Raw genomic sequence first — 25711 nt, forward strand, 5'->3', positions numbered from 1 at the left:
GTTTTAGAATTTTCATATTTCAAACAATCCCCACCCAAAGAACAAGTTTCAATTTGTTCTTTGCTGTGTAACAACTACCCAATAAATTGTGTATGTAGGTACTGTAGTTGCTACACCAGTGAACAGTCCAAACCCTGGTCTTGTTACTATCTAACGTCGACCTTTATTTAGATTGCATCATTAACTCATAGCCTAATGACAAATGGCATCTGAGTATGAAAACGATCGCACTTGGATTCGAACCAGCGACCTTCAGATTTGAAGGCAATCACTATAACCACTCGGCTACCCAGATAATTAAAATTAATGTTTAGTGGGGGCAACAAAAGTATGGCCATGCTCGAAGAATCCTGTACAGTGAAAAGGATAATTAAGACTACGACTTTGGTCTTCCCAGCGGGCAAGTGTCTCGTGGTTGTCTATTTGTACCTAATTCTCTTCAGTATATTTTCATCCTCACTTCTAATTACCCATTTCAATCGGCTACTTAAACTACCTCTGGATCCCTGTAGGGTAAAAGATAAAAAGCGCTTACGGGCATCATAAATAAAAAACCTCCACATTCAGTTTAAAACGATAATTTATTGAAAAATAGGAAAAGTCTTACTATTAGTTCTAACTACACAAATAAAAACTATTAGAAACAAGCTTAGCAATAACCTAAAAGTAATTTTAGAGGGGTTTGACTGCAGATTGTTTAAGCTACACAAAAAGGTAAACAAAGGAAAAGTAAAGGGAATAATGAAAGTGCATTTGCGGCACTTTTGGTACAGAACGATACATGCTAACAATCACAATAATGTCATGACTTTATTCAGAATTTTCCTAGTGGATGTTAAGAGCACCCAAAACTATTAGTACAGTATTTAAATACAAATGTGCCACAAATAAGATAATACAGTACTACCAAACAAAGCTAAATTGAAATACTGTAAGTTAAATCCTTTAACTAATTTGTTTTCTGATGTAGTACAGTAAAATACCCCCGCCGCAGCAAACCTGCAGACTAAGCGAATTTCCATTGACCTGATTGGATTTACACTAAAATGCCTCCATAAAAATAGCACATTTATTTTCTATTTAAATAGAATTAGTTTAACAAGTACCTTAGGTTTGCTGCAACAGGGAGGGTAAAAAAGATTTTTTTATAAAATGATAATAGTTTAGTAAGAAATAAAAGTATTTTCCAAAATCAATCAAAATATGTTCATAAACAAGCAAACTACAACAGTTGACTTATTCTCCATAAGAATAACATGGGAATTTTAAAATTACAATTTTTTTGAATTTTCTCCATAACAATTAGGCGCATAATAACGCTTCAATATACTAAATTATTTGTTTTTTTTAAGCTCTACAAAATGGTTTAAAAAGAAATTGTGAAATTTTGTGTTTTAGGGTCAAAAATGGGAAAAACCTATTTTTACCCCATAAAACCCCCCATAAACCCCCGTTCCCATAGTCCGATCATGCTGGTTCGCGAACTCATTCAAGTTTATCCCGCCTTACACCTTCAAACCAAATTTTATCAAAATCGGACAAAAATTACTCAAGTTATCGTGCGGATGGACACATATATATATATATATATATCTATATATAGATATATAAAAATTTGAACGAATGGTGTTTTTGGCCTCTGGGGACATCAAAATGAAAAAGTAAATCGGTCCCGGGCTTAGGTCTTACCATGAGACCTACGGTAATAGATACTTCCCTCTAGGGAAATTCGCTAAAACATACTTGTTTTTGGTAATTTTACAAAGTATCTATATATATAATACGTGAAGCCGTTTTTTGTTAACGCAACTCCTCCCTTATTAGTGGACCAATTTCAACGTTTAAGGTGTCAAAAGATTCGTCTCAATATGTGGTTTTGCAATAAGGTTTTATAATTTTTAAATTCCTACTCCTAAGGGCGTAGGGCTCTCTCAAAGGTCGGGTTTTCTCCATAAGAAATGCATAGAACAATTTTAAAAACAAAAAACAGCTGTTTATAAAACGTAACTTATTAGCTTTTTGGGAGTAAATATTAATGTTTGTAATATTCAGTAGGTAAAACAGTTAAACAATGTTGTTGGAAGAATAGAAAATGCCTTATGTTCAAAGAAGAAATATTGAAAACGGGAGGATGAGACAATTAGTAATATGATATCTTATGCGTATGAGGAGAGTAGTAAATGAGAGGCCTGGTTTGACTGAATTCACCAACACATTCCAGACATTTCAAGTAAAAATTAAGAAGTTCCAAAAACTCATTTGCTATTAAAAGTTTAAGTTTCAATATTAGACAAAACATAAGTGAAGGAATTAGTGTTTATGTAACTTATTCAACGAGTATAGTTACGGTCAAGTTTATTTTTATTATTCAGGAGAGGCAAATAATATACGCTGTTCAAAAAGATCAAATGAAATTTGTATCCAAATCTTATAGCTACAAGAGTTATCCAACCTATTTCGACAAATGAATCCATACTTCCAAAACTTTGGGATAGGAGGAAACTCCACTGAACAACGTGAGAACGTTCTGATGTGGGGCATATAAGTTACTGTGACTGACAGACAACACGTTAAAATACGTTAACCAACTCTCGAATTGAAGCAGATCATTTACCATTCATTAGAAGTTGTCAGTTAAAACTGAGAGCAGAAATAAAGTAGGTGAACCTTGACGACGCAAATAGAGATATTTAAAATTAGTCTCTAACAAGTGTTTAAACAACTCAACTCGAATTTAAGGATAACGTTTTCCTCGGCGTTTCATACTATGCGGCTCATCGAGCCGCACGGGTTCTCTAGTAGATTCTAATACAGCAGAGAGAATAAGTTTATAACAGCTGTTTTGTAATGTCTGCTAATAACACAAATGACAAGAAATTTTAGAATATAATAAACTCTCACAGAGAACTGCAAGTCTTCCAAAGTAACAATCAAAATTTTCTAAAAGAAAATGTAAACAATGTACTTTTTTTATGAAATTAATATAGTTAAACTAGTTTACTCCAGAAAATTTACATTTATCGATTCACATAGAAATTTACACTACTTATTTAGTAAAGTAGAATTTGTCGAAGTCCTACACTAGGACTGAATATCAGCGATGATTTAAGTCACTTTTTATGTACCCTGATTTTCTCAGTTAATTCAGTTGAACATTCCCTTTAGAAAAACCAACGAAACGTCAAGGTTTTCATTTATACTACAAACAAAAATATACTTTTGATTATTTGTTGTGAAGCAAAATATAAAAAAAAACGTTGTATCCTACATTGGGGAGCGAGCTAGTCTAGTGGTAGAGAGCGGGACTTCGTACCTAAAATCCCGAGTTCAAATCCCGCCAAATCACCGAAGAATTTCTAAAAGTGATAATACCACACCCACTAGGCCTAGCCTGTAGCAATGTGAAAAACAATCACAGGATAGAGCATAGCGTCCTACGACAAAAAAACTTCCTCCTCAAGCTCAATATCTAGCACCGGTCATGAAGACAAAGCATTTATTTAACAATGGGAAACATATTTGAGGGTATTGCCACATTATAACAATTATACAATTGGATAAACTATACAATTTACAATGAAACATTTAGCCTACATCAGTTGGCACATCAATGTGGTCTATGATAGTGCAATGTTTAGATAACCAAACTACTAATATGCTCGATAAACAACAAACAACAAACTGATGATGAACGAACAAAAAACAGTTTGTATGGGAAGAAAATTCATAGCTATTACTGGCCGACTTTTTTTCTAGTACTTGCTAGGGGTTGATTTCCACAAAATTTAACCTTAACTTTTTCACCAACCTTTATTAAAACATGGCAGAAAATGTGATGCATTGATCCAAAAGAACAAATTTATTTAAAACATATTAACAAAATTTTATACTACACCTTAAAGATTTAGACATAAAACATTACGTAAACATTATATAGCCTAACTGGAAATAATTTATGAATTTCAATAGGTACTGTAATAGTGTAAATATATAGTTTATAAGCCTTAAATTATATAAGCTTTATGCTGTAGGTTTTAGAATGTATAAATTTTATAGTCAATGAGTAAAACTGAGACTTTTCGGGGACGGGAAGGACAGAGTTTTGCTAGATTTCCTGAAAAAGTGAACAGCCCAAGGATATAAATAAAAAAAACACAAAATATTTTTTGTATTTCTATCTTAAGACTTTTATGAGGTGAGCTAACTTAACCCTGTCCCTTTCCGAATACTTTATCAGCCACATGGCTATTCCCAAAGCAAAGAATAATATAAGTAATTAATATACTATAACAAAGACAAAAAATTAACATACAATGATAAAACGACTAGATTCAATTAATTTGGAATGCCACCATCAGACTTTCAATTCAGTATTCCAAACTAAATAAAAATTGCCAAAGCTTAAACAATAAATTTTCAAAAACTACAGAGATCATAATATTGTTTTAAGAAGTTTTTAAGTTTTCATATGACGAATGATTACATCAAAACTCAAATTGCACAAAGTGGAATCATAAATTTCAATCAAATTGCATCTTGTAACAATATCGCTCTATTTCTAACAATAAGACAAATTCTTCAGATCTAAATCTCTTACTAAACACAACAGCGCAATTTGTACCAGGAAATAACATTTAGGATTTGTTTAAAACATACATTACTAGAATAACAAGTAAAACCGAAACCTATAAACACTTCAAGAAGCAGGGTTAGTCTAGTTTGTTAAACAGCTCAGAGAATTATCAATGTATAAAGCTATTTTACATGTATATTACGATCATAAAATAAATATAGGTTAACAATCGGACAATATTTAATGTTCATGTACAAAATTCCGTCGTAGATTCCGTCGAGTTGTTTCACCTGGTGAGGGAACTTTTTACTTTCTCGAGTCGTTTCCGCAACGCTTCTACTTCGGTGTCGTCTGCGGTTATGCTTTCTCCACTTGTATCCTTTGTACAAATATTCTTGTCAGAACAGCTTTAAACTATAAATTATCTTTATACCTGAGAAATACTCTTATCATTAGTTTATTGGAATAAACACATGGTTTAGGAATACATTTAGTGTTAGCACACTCGTTAAAAATTCTTAAATATAAAACTTCAAATTCTACCGATTTAAATCCTATAAGTATTAGGTAAGATCTCATAGACGTAAAGATTTTAAGTCTCTGAACAATAATTAAGAAATTATCAACAACATACAACATTAAGAGTTATGGAATAAAATAAATATGCCAAATTTGATGAAAATACATACGTTTTTAAACAAGTAAACCACAACAGTTGACTTTTTTCTGTAAGAATAACATGGAGATTTCAAAATTTCTCCAGGTCTTTAATCCTACAACAACGCTTCATTGTACAAAAATTATTTGTTTTTAAGCTCTACACGATGGTTGTAATGAAAATCAGCCATTTTTATGTTTTAAGAACTTTATAAGAATCTTCAAGTGAACCTTTGTAATAACCTTTTTTTAAATTTCTAAACCCCACAACACTCTATTTTGATGACCCGATCTCACTGTTTCACAAACTCATACAGCACTTAACATTCATGCAAATAAAATCAAAATTACTCAAGTAGCCTAATCAGGTTCAAGGACATAAAATGAATAAGCAAATCGGTCCCGGGTCAAGGTCTTTCTGTGCCACCCACGGAACTTAACCTACTTCTTCACTACTAAGAGAAATTTATTTAGCAAAAAAAGTTAATTTTTACAAAATTCCACCGGCAACTTTAAGAAAGTTTTTATATTGTCAACTCACCTAGCTACCTATCTTATAGTATTATATCACATAATAACAATTTATAAGAAACACAAAAATATTTAAAGAACATTGACACAGTGGTAGAGGGTAGAGTATAATTACTGACCAGCTGAGATTGACGGATAGGTAGCGGCTCCAGGTCTAGGTCCTGCCGCGAAGGTGAGAGAGGCGTGGCGGACGGACGAGTAGCGGCTGGAGGAGCGTTGTTCCAGCCGGCCTTGGCCTGCCACACCCTCAGTCGCTGGAGGTACGCCCCCGAGTCCTGCAAATAATACACCTTGTGAGAAAACGCACGGTGAAGAGTGGTAAACAGTTGATTTCTTTACTCTTTTCAAAGGAACCAACGCCTATTCAACTCGCATAAGAAAGTAGTTGCAGGCAATCGCTATTACATGAAAAATTCGTAAAACATATTACGCACCTACAACGGGACTATTAGAATTGATAACACGGATATAATAGCGTACAAAACTAAAAACACAGCCTAGTTTCTGAAGTTAAAACTTAGTTTGAGTTTAATAGACTAACATGTTACGAGGTTTTTCTGCAATACGTAAAAAATATTAAACAATATTACAGTGTGTTTAAAATATTGTATGTTTTATGTGTCTAGTGTCTTATATTTGTTTGGCCTACCTGAACTTATTCATGGGTAAGCTAGATGCTATCCTATCCTATCTATATATTAATAGGGAAGCATGTTTATTTAAATCCTTTTTCACTCAGCTTGTGTGCCTCGCAGGAAAAATCTACGCATACTTTTAGAAAGAAATTTTCCTGTGCAGAATCCCTTTATAAATTAAAATAGGCTCAAAAATAAGCACAAAAAAATGAATTAAAATCTTAAAAAATTAACATGGGCCTTATGGGTTGCCATGCTGGTGACGAAATAACAACAAAATGTAAACAAAAAATCTAAACAAATGGAAGAAATCCCAATCACATTTTATATTTACAGAGTTGGGTGAAACGTAGAGAAGACATATTTTTGGCCGAGTTTTCGACCATTGGACAACCTCTAGTTTATATTATTCTTAGGTAAGTTAGTAAAAGACCTAGTAATGTTTCATCCTGCTCTCCCATCCAAAAACTTAGATCTAGAAGGGATGTTCGTACCTTATCGTCCACCTCCACTTTCCCCGTCTCCTTGTCCACCCCGGCCAGTCTCCTATCCGCATCTATACTCTTCAGACCACGCTCTATGTAGTCTTGGAAGAACTGCGAGGACTTCTGTAGGAAAGGATTGATGTCCGCATCCGGGTACTGCTGTTTAAATTCATACAGCATGCGGATACCCTGAAAATTACATTCTAATCAGTCTATGATAACATGCGTAAACCCTCTATAGACAAGCGTTATATCAGTATTAAAATTCTTTGTTTTCCCAGAAGTGCAATTTTTAATAATTTTCAATGGTAATTGTTACATGTTTTGGTGTGGCATTGTCAAACGCTTCAGGAAAGACATTTATTCTGCTCGAATTGCTTCGTTAATGTGCAAAAAGCATACAATGAAACACACAATAAAGATATTTTTTTTTGTCCTAGGACGCTAGGCACGAGCCCGGAATTGTTTTTCACATTACTTCAGGCTAGACCTAGGGCTTACGGCATTATTACTTAGATAAAATCCATTGGTGATTTGGCGGGATTTGAACTCCGTATTTCAGTTTTAAATTAATTTTGATTTAGTTTACCACCTTGTGTAAACAAATGCTCTCACCTCGTTGGTTTCGTCCTTGGTGCCGATCTTGCGGAAGATCTCGCTGAGGAGGTCGTGGGAGTTCTTGGACATCCGTTTACCCTTGTGGCTGTCCCGATTGTCTGGCTGGCTGTCCACCATCACAGGCTCCACCTTCCGGTCGTCGTTGGTGCACTTAAGGTGCTGCGGGAATGCATTAGTTAATTACCACAGTGCTTTGGGGAGAAATATGAGAAATATAATATGCAAGGCTGGCAATTAAGTGTTTACGGTATGAGCATGATAATCCCTTCCCATATAAGTCACTTACGACTACTTCAACAGTTTGCAAAACTCCCCAAAAAAATCTAGAAGCGTTTTTGTTCAAAATTTGTGCAATGTGCCTACCTAAACCTATATAATGTTTACAGTATAGTTTTGTTGAGAGCATTTTGAAGAAACTCGTGCTATGAACTTTAAAATGTGCACCGTAAGGAAGCTCGGTAGATTTAGCGGATTCCACTAGATTTTACTGATCATATGTAAACCATTTTCGGTCTACAAAAAGACAAGAACCAGACACTTATTTAGGTATTTATTGAATTAAATTCAGTACATTGTCACTTACTGCGTAGTGTTGATGTTATATTGAGTACAATCACTTAATACATAACAAAATGACTTTAGCCTTACAAAATCACTAACGCTGCCAAACTTGAGCTTCTATTCAGTTAATGTTTTGTGTTAACCTTGAGTAGTTTTTGCACGTATGTCCACAGCTCCGAGTCCGGTGTGACTCCTCGTACATTCCTGACGATCTCGCCGATGACAGGTCCTTTTACTTTCACAATTGTGTGCATGATGGTCTTGATAGTCCTCAGCGGAGTGTCGCTTGGCTGTTTCTTCCACCAGGACGATGGGTAATCCTGGACAATCGGAAAAGGATAGATTAGACAAGAAAACAATTGGAAAATTAAAAGTTCTTGCATTAGACCACTGCCCCTAAAAAAACCAACTTTAGGCAAATTACCGATCTTCCTGTAAATAAATGCCTCCCTATTTTTGGATACAGTTTAACACAGCAATAAACTACAATACTGCGCAAGCTACAGAATTGCTCTATAGGATTCGTATATAACCTTAGAAAATATGACATCTCAAGTATCTGATGTAATCACTGTCGAAAAGAGCTGTGTTAAACAAGTTGCATTTTTGCTTGAAAATAACTGTTCACTGAAGCACAACAGCATTATTAAATAGCTAAAAGCGGTTGTTGAATGTTAAAAACATAACATTTAATTCGTAATATAATCAAAAATTTACTACAAAACGTCTTGGTATTTTCTTTTTTTAGAATGGTATGCTTACTTAATGGGAAAGAGGACAATCTGGCATTAAAGACAAACAGCTTTAACACTATATGCAAAAAAATAGAATATTTCACAGAATTTTCAACCAGCATTTTTTCTTCACTCTCTCCACAACTAATACCTATCTTGCTTAGAAATTATGGCAATGACAGGTAAACATTCCACTTTTTTTGTGTGTGTAGGTTTTACGTTTCTTGTGCCATGCCGGGCTTTCTCTTGTTCAGGTAAGCTCGCTATCCTTACAAAGAATCCTTAAAAAACCTATATGATTAAGCTGAAAAATCTCGTCTATAACTGACCCTGAGAAAAGCGTGAATGTCTGTAAAGATGAGGTCGTACTGCAGCTCATCGGCCCAGCTGTCGATGAACTTGATGACTTTCCAAATACACTTCATCAGCAACTCTTGATAGTGTGTGCTGAACACCGGGTTGTTCACCGTGTCGTAAAGGTTCTTGATAAGAGCACTGCGGAAAACATGGGAATGTTATGGAATGAATATTTCTTAAAGAGTCCTTGGAGCCTAGACATTCTAACTCGTAAAACAATAAAAAAAAAACTACTTTAAAATTTCTAAACCCACAGTTTACTAGATATTTAAAATATAATCACTTTGGTGTTTGAAAAAATATTTTTGACGATAAATAACTCTTCGGCAGAACGGTTTGAAATCATCCAAGATGGCCGCTAGCCTCCAAGAACTCTTAAGAGATCAGTAAACAGCAACTATCGTAGTCAATGTTAAAACTGAATTTTAATTCCGCTGAATCTCAAAGAAAAAACTAGCGTTTGGCTTGTACAATTGGATACCAATCACAGGTTTTGAAGAATCTAAGCTGTAACACCAGCTGTCATTTGCACATGGTATTACAATAATTTTTTAAAAGAGTAAATGTAATGAAATTTGATTAGATATTTTCCAAAGTTCCAAAGGGAAGTTATTGGAAAATAAGTATAGTTTTGTACTTAATTTGAATGATTTAGGGATTTTCTTTTTATTGGGGTGTTGCCACTATCACAAGGGATACGCACGGATGTGTCCAGATGATCACGGGAGGCGGTAGTTAGTAGTTAGTTTAGAAAATCAATTATACGTTTCAAACGTGATTCACAAGAAAGTAAATGATACTAGAATATTTTTTAAGTAAAATGTCTTTCTGATTTCATAGCTGTAGCTTAGTTTCCCTTTTATATTGTTTCATTGTACAGATTGTGGATTCAGTTTAAATGAAATTTTTATGGTTTTTCTAGATTTGCAAAGATTTTTTTTTATTCTTACACTATTAGAGAATAGAGACACATGAATTAAAACAAATATTTAATAAACTTTATACAGTTTAAGACAATTAGTTTCAAAGATATGCATCATGTTTATTATTGTTTTAACACCGGTTAGGTAAACCTTTGATCAACCGTGATTAGCAAAGAGTGTTAAAACAGATTTAATTTTAGAGTCTATCTGGACTTGACCTCACACTAAGGACACAATCGGAACAACTGATAAATTCTGATCGAATAATTCAGTTTTGAGTTCTGCAAAAACATATTTTGACGGAACTTCTTCAAAAACGATATTGACTCTAGCGAAGGAGACTCACCATATGACGGCAGTATGCTCAGACTTGTCCAGCACTCGGATGATGACGTTGTTCACGACCCTCACAAACATGTCCGTGCCAGGGTCCAGAAACTCCAGCCTCTTCTCAGTCAGCAACATGATCAACGTCCTCAGCGCCTCCCGCACCGTAGACTCCCTCACGTTACGGCTCAGCTCTGAATGGTTGTTGAGAAACTGGAACAAAAACCATTTGCAAGTAAGAATAAAAGCCATTCACTTAACAAAACCATAACCTCCAAAGGCTCCAACGTATGTGAAACCAAAAACATAATTAAATTTTTAAATTACATGCTTTTATGCGAGGTATTATTCATTTGTAATAATTTTTCTGGGCCTCACTCACCTTTATTATTGTCTAGTGAAGTCTAGGACTCGTCATAAGACACACACACACACACACATACTGTACATGCATCACAAGCAATCGTCCTGGAGATACCGACGTTTTGCAAACATCTTGCTTATTCAGGGTGAAAAACTAAATTTTTGTCCCTCTTGCGGGTCAAACGCCTAACAACAAATGCCGGATCAGTTTAACTTGAATGATGGTTAGAGACGGGAGTGGGTTCACTTTTTATTGTAGATAAGTCATTCACGTTTCTGGCCTTATTTAAAAATTGCTCTAGCTCTTCTTTAAGCACCACTTGTAAATAAACTTTTAAATAACCCTGAAGAAGCAGGAGGTTTTTTAGGTTCCGTGAAACGTTGGACTTGAACTCCACGACGATTGGGTGTGATATGTATATGTGTGTGTCTTATGAGTCCTGGATATCAAGAGTAATTACCTTGAGGAAGAGCGCCAGATTGCGTTTGTAGCAGTTGACGACCTCTGGATGGTTGGATTGGTTTAGGAACTCCAGCTGCCTGACCAGCTGATTCACCAGAAGATCCTCGTGTTGGTACAACTGCGTGTGCTACAATCATACCAACACGTTAGAAAAATGACAAAAAATTACATTATATGTAATGTGGGCTAATAAGGGAAATTTGTGACTGGACCAATGGAACAATGTGTTGAGTATGGTTCAATGTATTGTGCCTAAAGGAGAAATTGGCAGCACCAAAAGTACAAAATAATTAATTCAGTTTGAGGTTAAGGGTGTAGCATAGAGCACAAGGGCCTAGATTTTTTTTTAGGATTTTTTGAGAGGATAGCAGGTTTAAAGTTTTGTTTTGTGTTTCCTGTGCCAGTTTGGACTCTTTCCCATTCAGGTAAGCCTGCTATCCTCTCAAAAAATCCTAAAAAATAATTAATTCGTGCATTGGGCACAATGACAAATTGAATAAGATTTTGCATAGAATGCAGAGGAGATTCTTTATATTAAAATGATTACAAAGTGTAGGTTCTGTCTGAACTTAGAATTACTTGTAGCACAAAGGTCGAAAGTGTCATAATGTCCAAAATGTTATAAGGTCCAAAGAGTTGAATCTTGCTTGCAGTTTTTAAACTGACCTGGTCACTTATGAGTAGAGACTCTATGTGAGCCAGGGCGTCCAGAGCTCTGTCAAGGTCCCTGTTGCCTATCTGCGTCAGATGCCACTCCAGTGTCATACTGTTGGGCATTCTAGACAACGGAGACATGCTGAGACTGTGATCTAACTTTGGGGCCGGGTTGATGCTGTGGAAATAAAACAACGGATTAACACACAGGTATCTTACGTAATTCATAGAGGGATACGAGAAGAGAAATGTTAGTTAAATCTCATAACTGGAGAAATTGAATAGGAGAAATTACTCTCAAATTTATTCTATGAAGAAATCCTTTATTATGTAGGGGTCTGCATGCCAGACTTTTTTTTATGCTACTTATAGTTGAGTCAAAAAATTTTGCCCTCAGGTCTCGAACAATAATAAGGTGGCAATGAAAAGTATTAATACCAATCACAGAGAAAAACCAGCAAAACTGTGAACCCACAGAACTGCGAAACTGTATTCTAGAGTTGAAGTGAAACTGAGTTTGCCTAACGAGGCCACAACCAAATTAAGAACGTTTTTTAAGCGGCCATGGCAACACAGTCATTGTCTCTCACGATTGTGGAAAAAACATAAACATCATCAGCGAGTGCAGAGAAATCATAAATTTTGTACCATCTTCGCAAACGCTTTCTGCGGACACAAAACAAAAAGTTATGATCTGCGTGACTATACCGAATTTTGCCCAAAATTTGCCTGACCCTCGACCCGAAAATATCGAGGATCTGCCTCTAGAAGACAAAACATCAGTATTAAGATTTTGTTACATTTTACCTGTTTCTATAATCCCCAGGACCCTAATTTTCTCAAGTTATCTACCTGAACCCTCATCCTTTTCAGAAAAAAATTAATTGAAAAAATTGTCTAAGATTTGAAAACATGAGAAAGAAAAACTTACATAGTGCTGGGCTCCCTGAGGAAGTGAAGGTCGAACTCTATCAGCTTCGGCTGAGTGCAGACGACGGGTTGTGTTTCTATGTCTTGTAGTAGCGCCTGGTCAAGTCCGTAAGGTCCCGACACTGGACGAGGCCTGAGAATAGTGTAAACTGGTGATTTGGACTTGGAAAATATGTGTAGTTTCCATGACAACAGATTCAATTTTAAAATATTTTGTATTTTAATAAGTTGTTATAAAACCTCATAGTGCTTTGGCTCTTTACCCAATGCCATACTCAAGTAGTAAGAGGCGAATTGAACCAATATTACAAGATCTGGGGAAAAATCATGTATTACTACAGTAGACTCCCTCTTATCCGGACTCCTCGGGATCAAGGCCAGTCCGGATAACGGGCTTTGCGGTTAAACCGACGTCCCCAAAACTTGTTAAAACTGACCGTTTACTGTGATATTTGACTTAAATTTCTAGGAGAGCATTGTATTTAGACACGTGATAACTGGTCTCAAATCTTTCCCACGAGAACAGTCGTTTCAGTACCACCCACTTCCTGCCGATCTAGTCTGGTTAAACCCATGTCCGGTTAATGGTGTCTGGATAAGAGGGAGTCTACTGTAGTTTTTAATGAGCTTAAGAAATGTTTACATGGATAATAGTATTAAATTGATGATGCTGTTATTTGTATAGTTTAGGTTTATTAAACAAGTCCCAGTATAAGAAATAGTTACTTAAATTGCTCTTATTGGCAATATTTATACCATACAAATACTAAATATTTTTAAATTCTAGTAAGTAGGCTACTTAACAATTCATGACTAAAATAGACACTAAAAATTAGAACTATTAACATGTACAAAACACTATAGTTGAATATTTATTAACAGGGACCCAGTCATTATTTTCTGTTAATTTTAAAAGTTCACAAGATGAAGGAGTGATTTCCAAAAATGTGTTAACAAATGAACAATATTACTGCTACATTTAATTCACAATTATAATACCAGAACCATAATGAGTGACAATAAATAAAATCAAAACTCAAATTGAAGACTTATTTGCATAATAATAAAGCTGAGTAAAAAAAAAAATATATATAAAATAAAATAATAAAACTAAACTATATAAAACAGAATTGGAAAGAGTCCAGAAAATTGAAATTGTTATGTAAAATTATTAAAGAGTACAATTTTTTTATTTATTGTGCTTAGGTGGACTGTTTCCGATTCATTTAAGCCTATCCTTGCTGAAATCCTTAAAACCTTCCTTACACTTAGTATAACACAGTAGATTAGTGTAATTACTTACACAAGTAATTAATACACATGGCTAACACCACCGATAACCAAACCGTAAACATTTAAAGGTTAACCACACAAACATAACCGTACGGTTAAACATTAACCACATCGACTTTGCCCCCACCGACTACTCACTCCTCGACATCAACACCGTTGTAATCGTATCCGTTCTCAGTTACGGTACCGTTCTCTTCGTGAATGTTCATCAGTTCGTAGCTGTCGTGAATCTTGTAATGGTGCCTCTGGTCCTGAGAATTCTCGAAACTCGGGTATTCCTCGTAATCTTGCGGTTCCGTAGCCACCGAGGGAGAGAACCGACTCACAACGACTGTAGGTGGACTAAGCAAGCAGGGTAAAGCACATGCGGTTACAGAGCAAGCAATATAAGTAAAAAATACTTTTCAATACTTACTTCTCTGTTCAACTACTAAAGAAAATATTTATAAAAAGAAAATAGAAATGAGATTCATGAATCATAGATTTTGATTCTAAAACTAACACAAAATTTAACATGGGAAAATTTAATCTGTTCGCAACAGATTAGGCTATTAGATTGTAAAACGCAGAAACACTGCAATACTGTTGAAATAAATAAAAATAGTTGTCTACAAAACAGAGAGCATGGCAGGATACATAATCTACCACTGTGGCTGTATTTACCTCTGGATAGTTGGTAGTGGCGGAGGAAGGACTTCTTCTTCCTCCTCCTCAGGCTCATCGTACGCAGGCGCAGGTGAAGGCTCCCTGGGAGGTGCTCTGGCTGGCGGGGCCTGCGGTAGTGGCTTCACGTTAGCCACCGGACGATTCTTTGACGCTCGTTTGATGCGCTCCTCCAGTAGTGACATTTCCTTGTCCGATATCTGCAAAGAATCGTACAAAAATATTTCAAACCATAAACATAACAGAAACTTTTTATTTTAACAGAAGAAAGTATTTATTTATATGTTGTGCTTTAATGTATGTGTTGTGTATTACTATCAAAGCTACTGAAGTGAATTTAATATATTTCCTGAACTGATGTGTTTGACGATGGAATGTCGCTGAAATATGTTGATGGTTACTACACTAGTCAATATTGCAGTTTTGGCACTATCATGAAGAATATTGAAAGGAAACTCAACTTTGTTGGGTAAACCGGATTGTAAAACTGTGAGTATCAAATTAAAATCATTAACTTCTCATGTTACCACAGAGGAGTAAGGAACAGTGTACACTCCGTGGTACACTTAAGTGGTGTGTAGCACTAGAGCTTGTGCAACGCTCCTGGTGGAGGACGACCCTGCACCCTGTGCGATAGGAATTTCCGCACAGTGCTCACCGTTCGGGCTCTTCCTTGCTCGTCACAGGATATTCGCACGATTGTCCTATGAGTGTATTTCCTCTGAAACTTACTTCTCTGTGACGTTGCAGAATCAAATTAGTATTCTACACCAAGTAGTGTACTAATAATTTTCTATCTATAAAAGCACAAAACTGTTCCTTACATGTCCCACCATCTTGAGTGCCCTCTCGTCGTAGTAGTAAGCAGTCACGATGCAATTAAGCGCAGCACTGCGCACGGAGTTGTCTCTGTCAGAGATCTGCTTAGCGATCTCCTTGAGTGCGACAGACGCGCTTGGCACACAAGCAGACAATCCGTTCTGGTCTATCATCAAGCTGATGTGCTCCAAACACTCTGCAACATGTCAATCTGTCAGTGTTGCCAACATTAAACAAGTATTAGCTTCACTATTGAGTAAATTTTAATTGTGTTGTGAGTATAGATAAACTTCATCTTTATCAAAAACTCATCATTTTCATGAAAATTTTTTTGAAAAGGAATATAGTTCAGCTTTTGATTACCATTAATGACGGAACCTGTCTCCCGTACCCTCCATCTATCTGGGGACTCACAAAAGGTTTAAGGACCCAGACAGGTTCCATCATACAGTCTATATCTGCATTGTGTGCAATTCATTAGGAAGCTATTTTACATAGTTAACATCTACTGACCAGCTCTCTGCCTTGCGTTCTTGGAGCGTATTCCCTCCATGAGGTACGGGAACAGCTTCTGCACAGTGGACAGTTGCCACATCTGACGGAGAATGATCTTGACGCTGTTACGAACTGCGTCCTTCGGGTCTCCAATCTGCAAACAGTTATAATATGAGAGTCATAATCTGTAAACAAACCAACAGAAAATTGTGTTGATGTAATCCTAAATGTATCTTCACCTCTCAAAAAATAAATAAAGACTTAGTTGAATAGTCCAACACCACACAGAAAAGGCCTATACCCTTACAAAAAAAGGAACCATACTTTCCTCAAAATCGGAGTTATCGCAAAACAAATTGTGTTTTTGGCCTTTGAGGACATCAAATGAAAAAGTAAATTGGTCCCGGTTCCAAAACTTACCTTGCCACTTAATAGCTAGAGTAGTTACTTTCCTATAGGGAAATTCCTTAAAAGAGGTGTTTTACTAAATACAATCAGTATTACACAATCTATCTAGCAACTGAAAGTAGCAGTTTTTTGGGTAAGTGAGTACATTGCATTTTCAACTATCAAAGCAAGCGGTTATCCAAGGTCTTTTTAGGTCTAAATATTTTTTTTGTAAAAGAAATATTTTATTATTTCTGTATGTTTTTGTTTCAGTAAATACAAAATTGCAATTAATTTGTGTTTTTTTTTTTCAAATAAATACATGAAATCAGAAATCAGAAACTTTTTATTGCCGTAATTTGCAAGGTACATGCATATGACAAAGTCAACAACAAATGAGGTTCAAGTTTAACCAAGAAAATAAAACTAGATAATGAAACACATGTACATGATCACAAGTATTATTTTAACTTACGAAAGATCTGCAAAACCTATAAAATTAAAATCACCAATAACTAGATTGGCTGCCAACTGTTGACAAGCTGGACGAACCATCGAGCACAAAATATGTGCACGGTGGGACGAGCTGTCTGCACAACATAAAAAATAGCAGAGGCAATACCAGCTCGCAATGCCTTTTGTCAGTCTGATATTACGATGTTTTGACACTAACGTGATAGTGTCAAGTATAGCTCTGACCAAACTCAAACAAAAAGTAATTTTATAGTTTTCATACTAGAAAAATCCACCTCTTTGTGTTTTACTAAAAAAATATGTTAAGTGTGTTGGTTGAGCAGGATCCACGGCCAATCGAGAGTGTAATGTAAGTATGAAGTAATGTCCCATAAACCTCCCTTCCCCAATTCCTAGGGATGCAAGATACAATTTATCTCTAGTGTTGCAAAATCTCACCTTGATAAGCAGATACGGTACAAACGACGAGACCTCGTTGTCGATCATGCTGTACCCGTCGTTGTACAGGTTGACAAACAGTAGTTGTAGATACTCCAGACCTCGCAAGATCACCGAGGGGTTTGTGTCGAAGAACCGGATGGTCAACCACTTGAGGATCAAGTCCAGGTTGGCTCTCTGCGCTTCCAAGTTGGCCGACAAGTCCTGCGGAACAAATTTGATAGAGACTCGTTGAAGTTAAGATAGAAAAAATTTGTCTTTTGTTTGAAGTTAATTTTTAGTCATAGTATTGATGAATTAATGTTGTTAAACCAGGGATTATTGAATAAATTTTCAATCAAGATTTGTAAAATAAAACAGAAACAATTTACGAGGTTTAGAGTTTCAAACCAGACAAGAAATACATTTTTCCTTTAGGATTTTCACGCTTTGGATGTGTTTGTGTACTATAGTCCGTTCACAAAATTTAGGCGGTTTCAGGAGAAGTTCCCCCACCACTTTTTTTTTTATTTATATATATGTTGCAGCTGAATGATGTTTGACATATCTCAGCTGTTTGAGCTATGTTTTAATGATAGGATGAAGGGAGTTAGATATGGGCAGGGTTAGATTTCTTCCCCCTAAAATTGTCTACTTTTTGTGAACGGAGTAAATCTTATTATGCAAAGTGCTTTAATATTTAGGTAGTAAAGATTACCTAATGTTATTCTAATGTGTCCTTTCACTCTTCTTTTCAACCTTCCATCTAACTTTTTTCACCTTAACCATCGTCTATCAACATGAGAATCTTCCATTTGATACTTCAATCTTTCTTTCCACCTTCTCATTCTTGTACTTCGAAAGAGCATATCTTAACGATCATTGCAAGAGTCATAAAGAATTTTGGTGAAGATTATTTTGTTATATGATTAGTTTGCAATAATTTTGATTATGTGCACTCACATTTTTTCTTAAGTCAACAAGTCCGCCCACTCGTTGCATAGTACTTAGGCCATAAACGCAATTGATTATTTTGAGCTGAGCAAAAGACCACAAACATTCGACCTGACAAATTATGACAACTCAAGTCTTTCGGATCGAGAAGAGTCAATTGTCAATTTTGCCACTTACCTCGCTGAGCATGTCGATCGCTCGCAGATGATACTTGAAGTCCACATGGAACATGTTAGTTATGAGTCCTTTGTTGACCCCCGCAGCGAGCATCTGGTCCTTCAACAGCTCCACAAACTCCTCCCTCGGAGTGGTGAAGTTCCACTTGAGCGTCTGTCAAAGACAATTATTGTAACACTGATTTGACATTTCAGAAGAATGTTCACATTTTTAAATTCAGAACTTTTCTGTTAATTCCCTACCACTACAGTTTTTGATTTATTGGAAAGATTGAAATGTCAATCAATTCTTTATAGGCTATTTTATGTTTGGTTGGGTTAGGTGATGTTGTCACCGAGATATAACTAAAAGCTCCAATTGGATATTGTCACATAAAAATTACATAAGCATTAGCGAAAAATGTATGAAAATGAATGATGAGTAACAATCTCTAAATCTAATTTTCCTTGTTATATAAGAGTGGTCCATTATTTTTGTCAGGACTGGTAAAGGGACTTAAGGGTATCATCAGTGAAGTGAATAACACTTTATTAACGTCACAATTTTTCATTACTGGTTTAGTGAATGTTGTCAAAACATGGATACAACACAAAAAGAATGACATAAAAAATTGACATGTTGGAAATATTCAGCAGAAACTAATGGTGTTGCTGACCATGAATGGTAATGAAGTTTAGTTGTGCTTCAGTATAAAATTATTTTTCTTCCCATAGTTACTGGCAAAGACTTTTACATGGGAATCGGATGTTTAGTTCCATTACTAGTCAAAGTTCCTTTCATTAATACCTTGAGTTTCTGTTCGTCTAGCGCCCGCTGATTCTTCAGTCCGTTGTTGACCATGAGAGGGGAAGTGTCTTCCTCCGTCTCCTTCTTGCGCCCCGTTGGCTTGGCCACAGCAGACGCAGCCCCCGCCTGACAACATCACAACATCACTTACAACTTTAATATTAACTGACACACCAATCAAAATAAACTAGCTATGTTGAAGTACAAATCCCACTGGCTAAAATCATTTGACACAAAAAACTGTGAGGAAAGGCAAAAATTTATAAAATGAGGAAAGAAATTGTTTAATCTCTGGTGTGTAAACATTTAGGCCTACACGTCAATGAAGCACACCTAAAAGATTATTTCTTAGTGCATACATACGTTTTTCACTCCAAAAAAAAAGGGATATATCTGCAACTCAGAGTCCCCATACCGGGATTTTTATCTCAAAAACAGGGATTTTACACTATGTTAGGGATATAAAAGAGATTTGCGGCTGTGATTATTTATTTTAGCACAGAATTATGGCTAGGTTTAAAAAAACTATTTGACATGATACGTCAAAGAGATTACTCGGGAGTCGGGATGGAACAGAAATCTTCATGTGGGTAAAAAAGAGTTATTCATTTATTTTAAGGCAGGATAAAATGGAATTTTCTGAACACTTAATTAAATTTTGGTCTTACTCATGTAGAAACTCTACCACTAATTGTCTGTGTCTATAAAAATGGTGGAAACACGTAACCAGAACAGAGTTTTACAACAATAAAACTGGCTCCGTTATTTTTATTGGACAGTGTTTTATTTTAAATACCCCCGCCGCAGCAAACCTGCCGACTAAGCGAATTTCCATTTGTCTGAATTGATTTTCAGTTAAATATATTTTAATAACATTAGGTTTAACAAGTACCTAGGTTTGCTGCTACAAGGAAACTAATAAAGTGTGTTTTTGAGTAAAATATTGATAGCTTAGTACAAAATAAATAAATTTGCCAAGTTTGATCAAAATATATTCATAAACAAGCAAACTACAACATTTGACAATATTCTCCATAAGAATAACATGGGAATTTTAAACTTACAATTTTTTTAATTTTATCCGTTACTAATAATCGAACAAAAATACTTTTATATACTAAATTATTTGTTTTTTTAAGCTCTTTAAAAAGGTCTAAAGAGAAATTGGGAAATTTTGTGTTTTGAGGGTCAAAAGTGAGAAAAACCAATTTTTACCCCATAAAACCCCCCGTAAAGCCCCGTTCCCATGGTCCGATCGTGCTGGTTCGCGAACTCATTCAAGTTTATCCCGCTTTACACCTTTAAACCAAATTTCGGACAAAAATTACTCAAGTTATCGCGTTCACGGACGTATATATATATAAGTCTATATATATATATATATACATATATAAAAATTTGAACGAATAGTGTTTTTGGCCTCTGGGGACATCAAAATGAAAAAGTAAATCGGTCCCGGGTCTAGGTCTTACCGTGCCACCTACGGTAATAGCTACTTCCCTATAGGGAAATTCGCTAAAAACAACACTACATTAAGAAACATAAAAGAAAATATGAAAGACATTTGTATACAAAAATGTTGTGTTTAGTGTGGGAAGCATATGCCAAATTTAAGGTCACGGCAATTAAGCAGATTGTGGGATCATAGAGCAAACCGGCAAACCACCTAGTAACTTAACAAACACCAACCAGTCTGTTTACGGAATCATGGAAATGTTTGCTTCCAACATCTAACTATTGTGTGGATATGTCCTTCGGGTGTACGGGAGGGGTAGCAATCATTTGAATTTTGACTTCTGTTTGTGAAATATTTTACAGGTGATGGTGAAAAATATGTAGAGTATAAAACGTAGTAGTTTAATGTGTGATATACCAATTACTGACCAACAAACTACTTAAGTAGAAGCGCTTACCTTAGGTTTAGACTTGACAAACGTGGCGGTAGATCCTGGACCCATCTTGGCGTTCGCTTTGCTCTTGTCCGCAGGGATGTTGGAGGCGGACTTTGATTTCTGGACAGGTTTTTCAGGTAAGTTGCCTCTCGTCTTCTCCAGAATGGCTTTTACAGGTCCTTGGGATCCAGGCTGTAAAAGTATTAGTTAAAATTTGCAGCGATCTTTGATGATTTTAGAAGAGAACAATGAAGTTTTGAAAGAGAAATAGTTTGTAACAAGTTGTTGAGTTGTTAGAGGTAGAATCAGAAGATGAACGTTGAATAAATGGGATGACAGATTTAATTAACACAAGTGATTGGCAAGATTCAAACATAGGAACTCGGGGAGTAAAGTCCTGCACCACTTTACCAGCTAGCTTTTCTCAGCTGTTTCTGATAATTTGTTAAAAGCCCAAAGATCTAGGTGATGTGGGTCCAGTTTCAAACCAACAGATTTTTACTTTCCTTGGAATTGAACAGGCAATCTTCTTACTACCAGGTGCGCACTACGTCCACTAAGCCATCCGACGATTACGACGGGAGATAGAATCAGAAGAGGTAAGATAGAATAAGATAAGGTAAGATAGATCAGTAATAGAATCATAGAATATAAATCAAAATTACAATCAGTATGCTTGTGAACCATCCGTTAAAATTTGATTATATATATAACAACTTATTCAAATATAATTTTGGGCAAACAAATTTTATACATCTTCTCTCAAGCTATCAAGATTGAAGCCATTGTTCACCTTTGAATTACAATTAGTGAAGTAATTTTTCACCTTGAGTTTGTCACAAGCGTTGGACAACGGCCCATAGCCAGTGTGCATCATCACTCCTAGCACAGCCTCAGCCGCGTTCTTGCGTACGTCTGCGTTGCGGTCCTCCAGGTTGTTCAACAACACGGGTATACACGCTGTCATCTCCTCCTTCGGCACTGACTTGACTGTAACAATCACACTATCTGAGAACTCTTGAATGGTTAAATGTTTAAACTTTACTGATTTATGACATTCCCGGTTCTTTGTATTTCAACAAAACTCTGTTGTCACCTTACAAAAACCGTTGGTTAATTACCATCGAACATTGCAGTTCACACAAAAATTGAACCAGCTAACACACAACTCTCTAACCTCTAACCCTACTTAAGCTAAAACTCTGAACGTAAAACATTCACTGATCAGCATAAAAATATCATGTGGTTGACTATTAGAAGTTTTGAAATTACATGGACTTTAAGGAAATCTAGAACCCATATGGGACTTGCTCGGGAGATGGGGTATGTAAAAAAATGTAGACACCGTAATTATGTGCCACATCTACCCAATACCAATCTTCTGGAAATAAAAAGAATTTTCCAACCTTTCTGTTTATACAAACTAACCACTATGTTTTTTTCAGGTTGAAATTTGATAACTATCTATAAATCCGGTTTAGGGGTCGGTTAGTTTAGGTTTTTTTTATCACATTCCCGAGCAACAGCCAAAAAGTTTGTGTTAACTTGCTATTAACGAAACACTGCTACTGGACCAACGTGGAACACCAGGGTCAAAGCTTGCCTCATATCAAAAACCAATAAAATAGCTAGGTAGGTAAATGAAGGCACTAATAGCTTGGAAAATCCCAACTTGGTAGTACTATTTAAATAAATATATAGGATGGAGAGGACACAGCTAACTCACCTGATGAAAGGTTGCAGACGAGTCAAAGAACACATAAAACATACACATATAATACTTGATATTTCGCCTCTTTCAGAGGCTTCTTCAGAAGTAGGCCTAGATGGTAGTTACAAGAACAACAGTTTAAAATAGGATGACACAGTTTATACATGCAGTTTATGCATAACCTGTGTCATCCTATTTCAAACTGTTGTTCTTGTAACTACCATCTAGGCCTACTTCTGAAGAAGCCTCTGAAAGAGGCGAAATATCAAGTATTGTATGTGTGTGTTTTATGTGTTCTTTGACTCGTCTGCAACCTTTCATCAGGTGAGTTAGCTGTGTCCTCTCCATCCTATATATTTATTTAATCCAAGCTAAATGCTTTTTCCTAAAAACATAGCCTAGGTAGTACTATTTGTAATGTTGTCATAATCGGGATCATGTATTGTTACAAATTATAATAGTGGTCGACGTATGACAGAAAAAGTCCAAATGATCAAATTGAAACTCACTGTTGGGAAGCTTCTCGGCGAGCCAGCCCCACAATTCACTTCTCAGTGCCGGTGAACCGGATTTGAGGGCATCAGCGATCATCTCTCCGTCAAACAGCTCCCTGTAGCCGCACTGGTCTCCCCACGTGTTGACACAAGATATGGCTGCGGTTCTGATCCACGTCTGCCAACACGACAGAACAGATTTACCAGATTAGTCATTGACAGTCGAAGAAATTATTTAAGTAGACTGTATTCAATTAGATGATGGATTTGGTTATAGGATGTGTGACTCGAAACTTGGCTACCTTCCATTGGACTGAAGACAGACATGATTCAACTTCAATATATTATAAATTCTCAGTCTTGGTGGCAAACATTTTTATTCAATCTTAGTGATCAAGGAAAGATTCTTGCCTGATATTAAAATTTTTAGAATGAAGGCATAGTAGCGATCTCACCTCAGTAGAATACAAAGATGACACATAAAACAAACAACATTTCATCATCTGGGGGACTTTTTCAAGTAGACAAAGAGACTAACAGCTAATCACCAGTAAGTTGAGCAAAGTGAAACTAAGACCAGGGTCCGTCCATGAATTTATTTCAATCCATGATTGAACTAACACATTTTATTGAGGTTATGTATTAATCTTAACGAATACAAAATTGCCTTTGTTAATATTCAAAATATTATGTAGACTTGTTTTAGGCTACAGACTAATCAGAATCGGTCAGCTGTTGTGTTTACTCGGCTCGGAAACGGCGGGTCGTGGATCCTAGTCTCACTTTACTCAACCTATTGTTGATTAGCTCCTGGTGACAAAGCAATGGATAATTCTGTCTTTGTCTACACTTAGGAAACCTTCCTGGGGAAAAATATTGTGTTTTTGTCTTTTGCATGTTCCATGTCCTAACTGTACTTCTTTCAGGGCAGCTACAAACAAATTCAATTTTAGATTTTTACAATATTTTCTTGAGACTCAAGATTGGAAACATATACCTAAAAAACTGTACATTTTCAGCTATCATAACAGTTTACCTTGGTGTCGCCCATGCCGACGAGGAAGTTTGGCAGGAACGCTCGTATGTGTTGTCTACAGTCCGGCCCCATGGCTACAGCAATGCTCTGACACAGCGCGATGGCTGCTGCAGCTATCTTGGTGTTGGAGTCTACCAGTCTAGCGGCCAACACTGGTGGACACTCCCCTAGACTGGGGTAGATCACCTTGCTGTCTGTCACCATGTTCTGCATCTTCTGTACTGCCTCTGCTCTCACCTACAACCAGACACACTTGTAATGTAACAGCAATGCTCTGACACAGTGCGATGGCTGCTGCAGCTATCTTGGTGTTGGAGTCTACCAGTCTAGCGGCCAACACTGGTGGACACTCCCCTAGACTGGGGTAGATCAGCTTGCTCTCTGTCACCATGTTCTGCATTTTCTGTACTGCCTCTGCTCTCACCTACACAGTCAGACACACTTGTAATGTAACAGCAATGCTCTGACACAGTGTGATGGCTGCTGCGGCTATCTTGGTGTTGGAGTCTACCAGTCTAGCGGCCAACACTGGTGGACACTCCCCTAGACTGGGGTAGATCACCTTGCTGTCTGTCACCATGTTCTGCATCTTCTGTACTGCCTCTGCTCTCACCTACAACCAGACACACTTGTAATGTAACAGCAATGCTCTGACACAGTGCGATGGCTGCTGCAGCTATCTTGGTGTTGGAGTCTACCAGTCTAGCGGCCAACACTGGTGGACACTCCCCTAGACTGGGGTAGATCAGCTTGCTCTCTGTCACCATGTTCTGCATTTTCTGTACTGCCTCTGCTCTCACCTACACAGTCAGACACACTTGTAATGTAACAGCAATGCTCTGACACAGTGTGATGGCTGCTGCGGCTATCTTGGTGTTGGAGTCTACCAGTCTAGCGGCCAACACTGGTGGACACTCCCCCAGACTGGGGTAGATCAGCTTGCTCTCTGTCACCATGTTCTGCATCTTCTGTACTGCCTCTGCTCTCACCTACACAGCCAGACATACATGTAATGTAACAGCAATGCTCTGACACAGTGCGATGGCTGCTGCAGCTATCTTGGTGTTGGAGTCTACCAGTCTAGCGGCCAACACTGGTGGACACTCCCCTAGACTGGGGTAGATCAGCTTGCTGTCTGTCACCATGTTCTGCATCTTCTGTACTGCCTCAGCTCTCACCTACACAGCCAGTCACACTTGTAATGTAACAGCAATGCTCTGACACAGTGTGATGGCTGCTGCTGCTATCTTGGTGTTGGAGTCTACTAGTCTAGCGGCCAACACTGGTGGACACTCCCCTAGA

At 36.7% G+C, this 25711-nt stretch overlaps 1 protein-coding gene across 1 annotated transcript in view; it reads right to left on the reverse strand.

Annotated features, from left to right (window-relative positions):
* Positions 1–562: 562 nt before the first annotated feature.
* The window catches only part of LOC128988142 (protein mini spindles-like), a 55800-nt gene continuing 30651 nt past the window's right edge, over positions 563–25711 (reverse strand). Inside the window, exons 17-37 of the mRNA XM_054409369.1 lie at positions 24410–24646; positions 23389–23551; positions 21995–22158; positions 21190–21360; positions 19277–19402; positions 18491–18643; positions 17381–17584; positions 16100–16235; positions 15592–15782; positions 14768–14967; positions 14243–14446; positions 12813–12944; positions 11894–12059; positions 11226–11354; positions 10421–10614; positions 9124–9289; positions 8204–8380; positions 7497–7658; positions 6891–7070; positions 5881–6036; positions 563–4952 (exon numbers count right to left, since the gene is read on the reverse strand). Coding sequence (XP_054265344.1) covers positions 4860–4952; positions 5881–6036; positions 6891–7070; positions 7497–7658; positions 8204–8380; positions 9124–9289; positions 10421–10614; positions 11226–11354; positions 11894–12059; positions 12813–12944; positions 14243–14446; positions 14768–14967; positions 15592–15782; positions 16100–16235; positions 17381–17584; positions 18491–18643; positions 19277–19402; positions 21190–21360; positions 21995–22158; positions 23389–23551; positions 24410–24646 — 3504 coding nt within the window. The 3' untranslated portion in view covers positions 563–4859. The remainder of the gene's footprint in view (positions 4953–5880; positions 6037–6890; positions 7071–7496; positions 7659–8203; positions 8381–9123; positions 9290–10420; positions 10615–11225; positions 11355–11893; positions 12060–12812; positions 12945–14242; positions 14447–14767; positions 14968–15591; positions 15783–16099; positions 16236–17380; positions 17585–18490; positions 18644–19276; positions 19403–21189; positions 21361–21994; positions 22159–23388; positions 23552–24409; positions 24647–25711) is intronic.

This window comes from Macrosteles quadrilineatus, unplaced genomic scaffold (genome assembly GCF_028750875.1).
Source record: "Macrosteles quadrilineatus isolate MER2022 unplaced genomic scaffold, UCM_ALF_1.0 Scaffold_2__2_contigs__length_208266976, whole genome shotgun sequence".
Classification (NCBI taxonomy): domain Eukaryota; kingdom Metazoa; phylum Arthropoda; class Insecta; order Hemiptera; family Cicadellidae; genus Macrosteles; species Macrosteles quadrilineatus.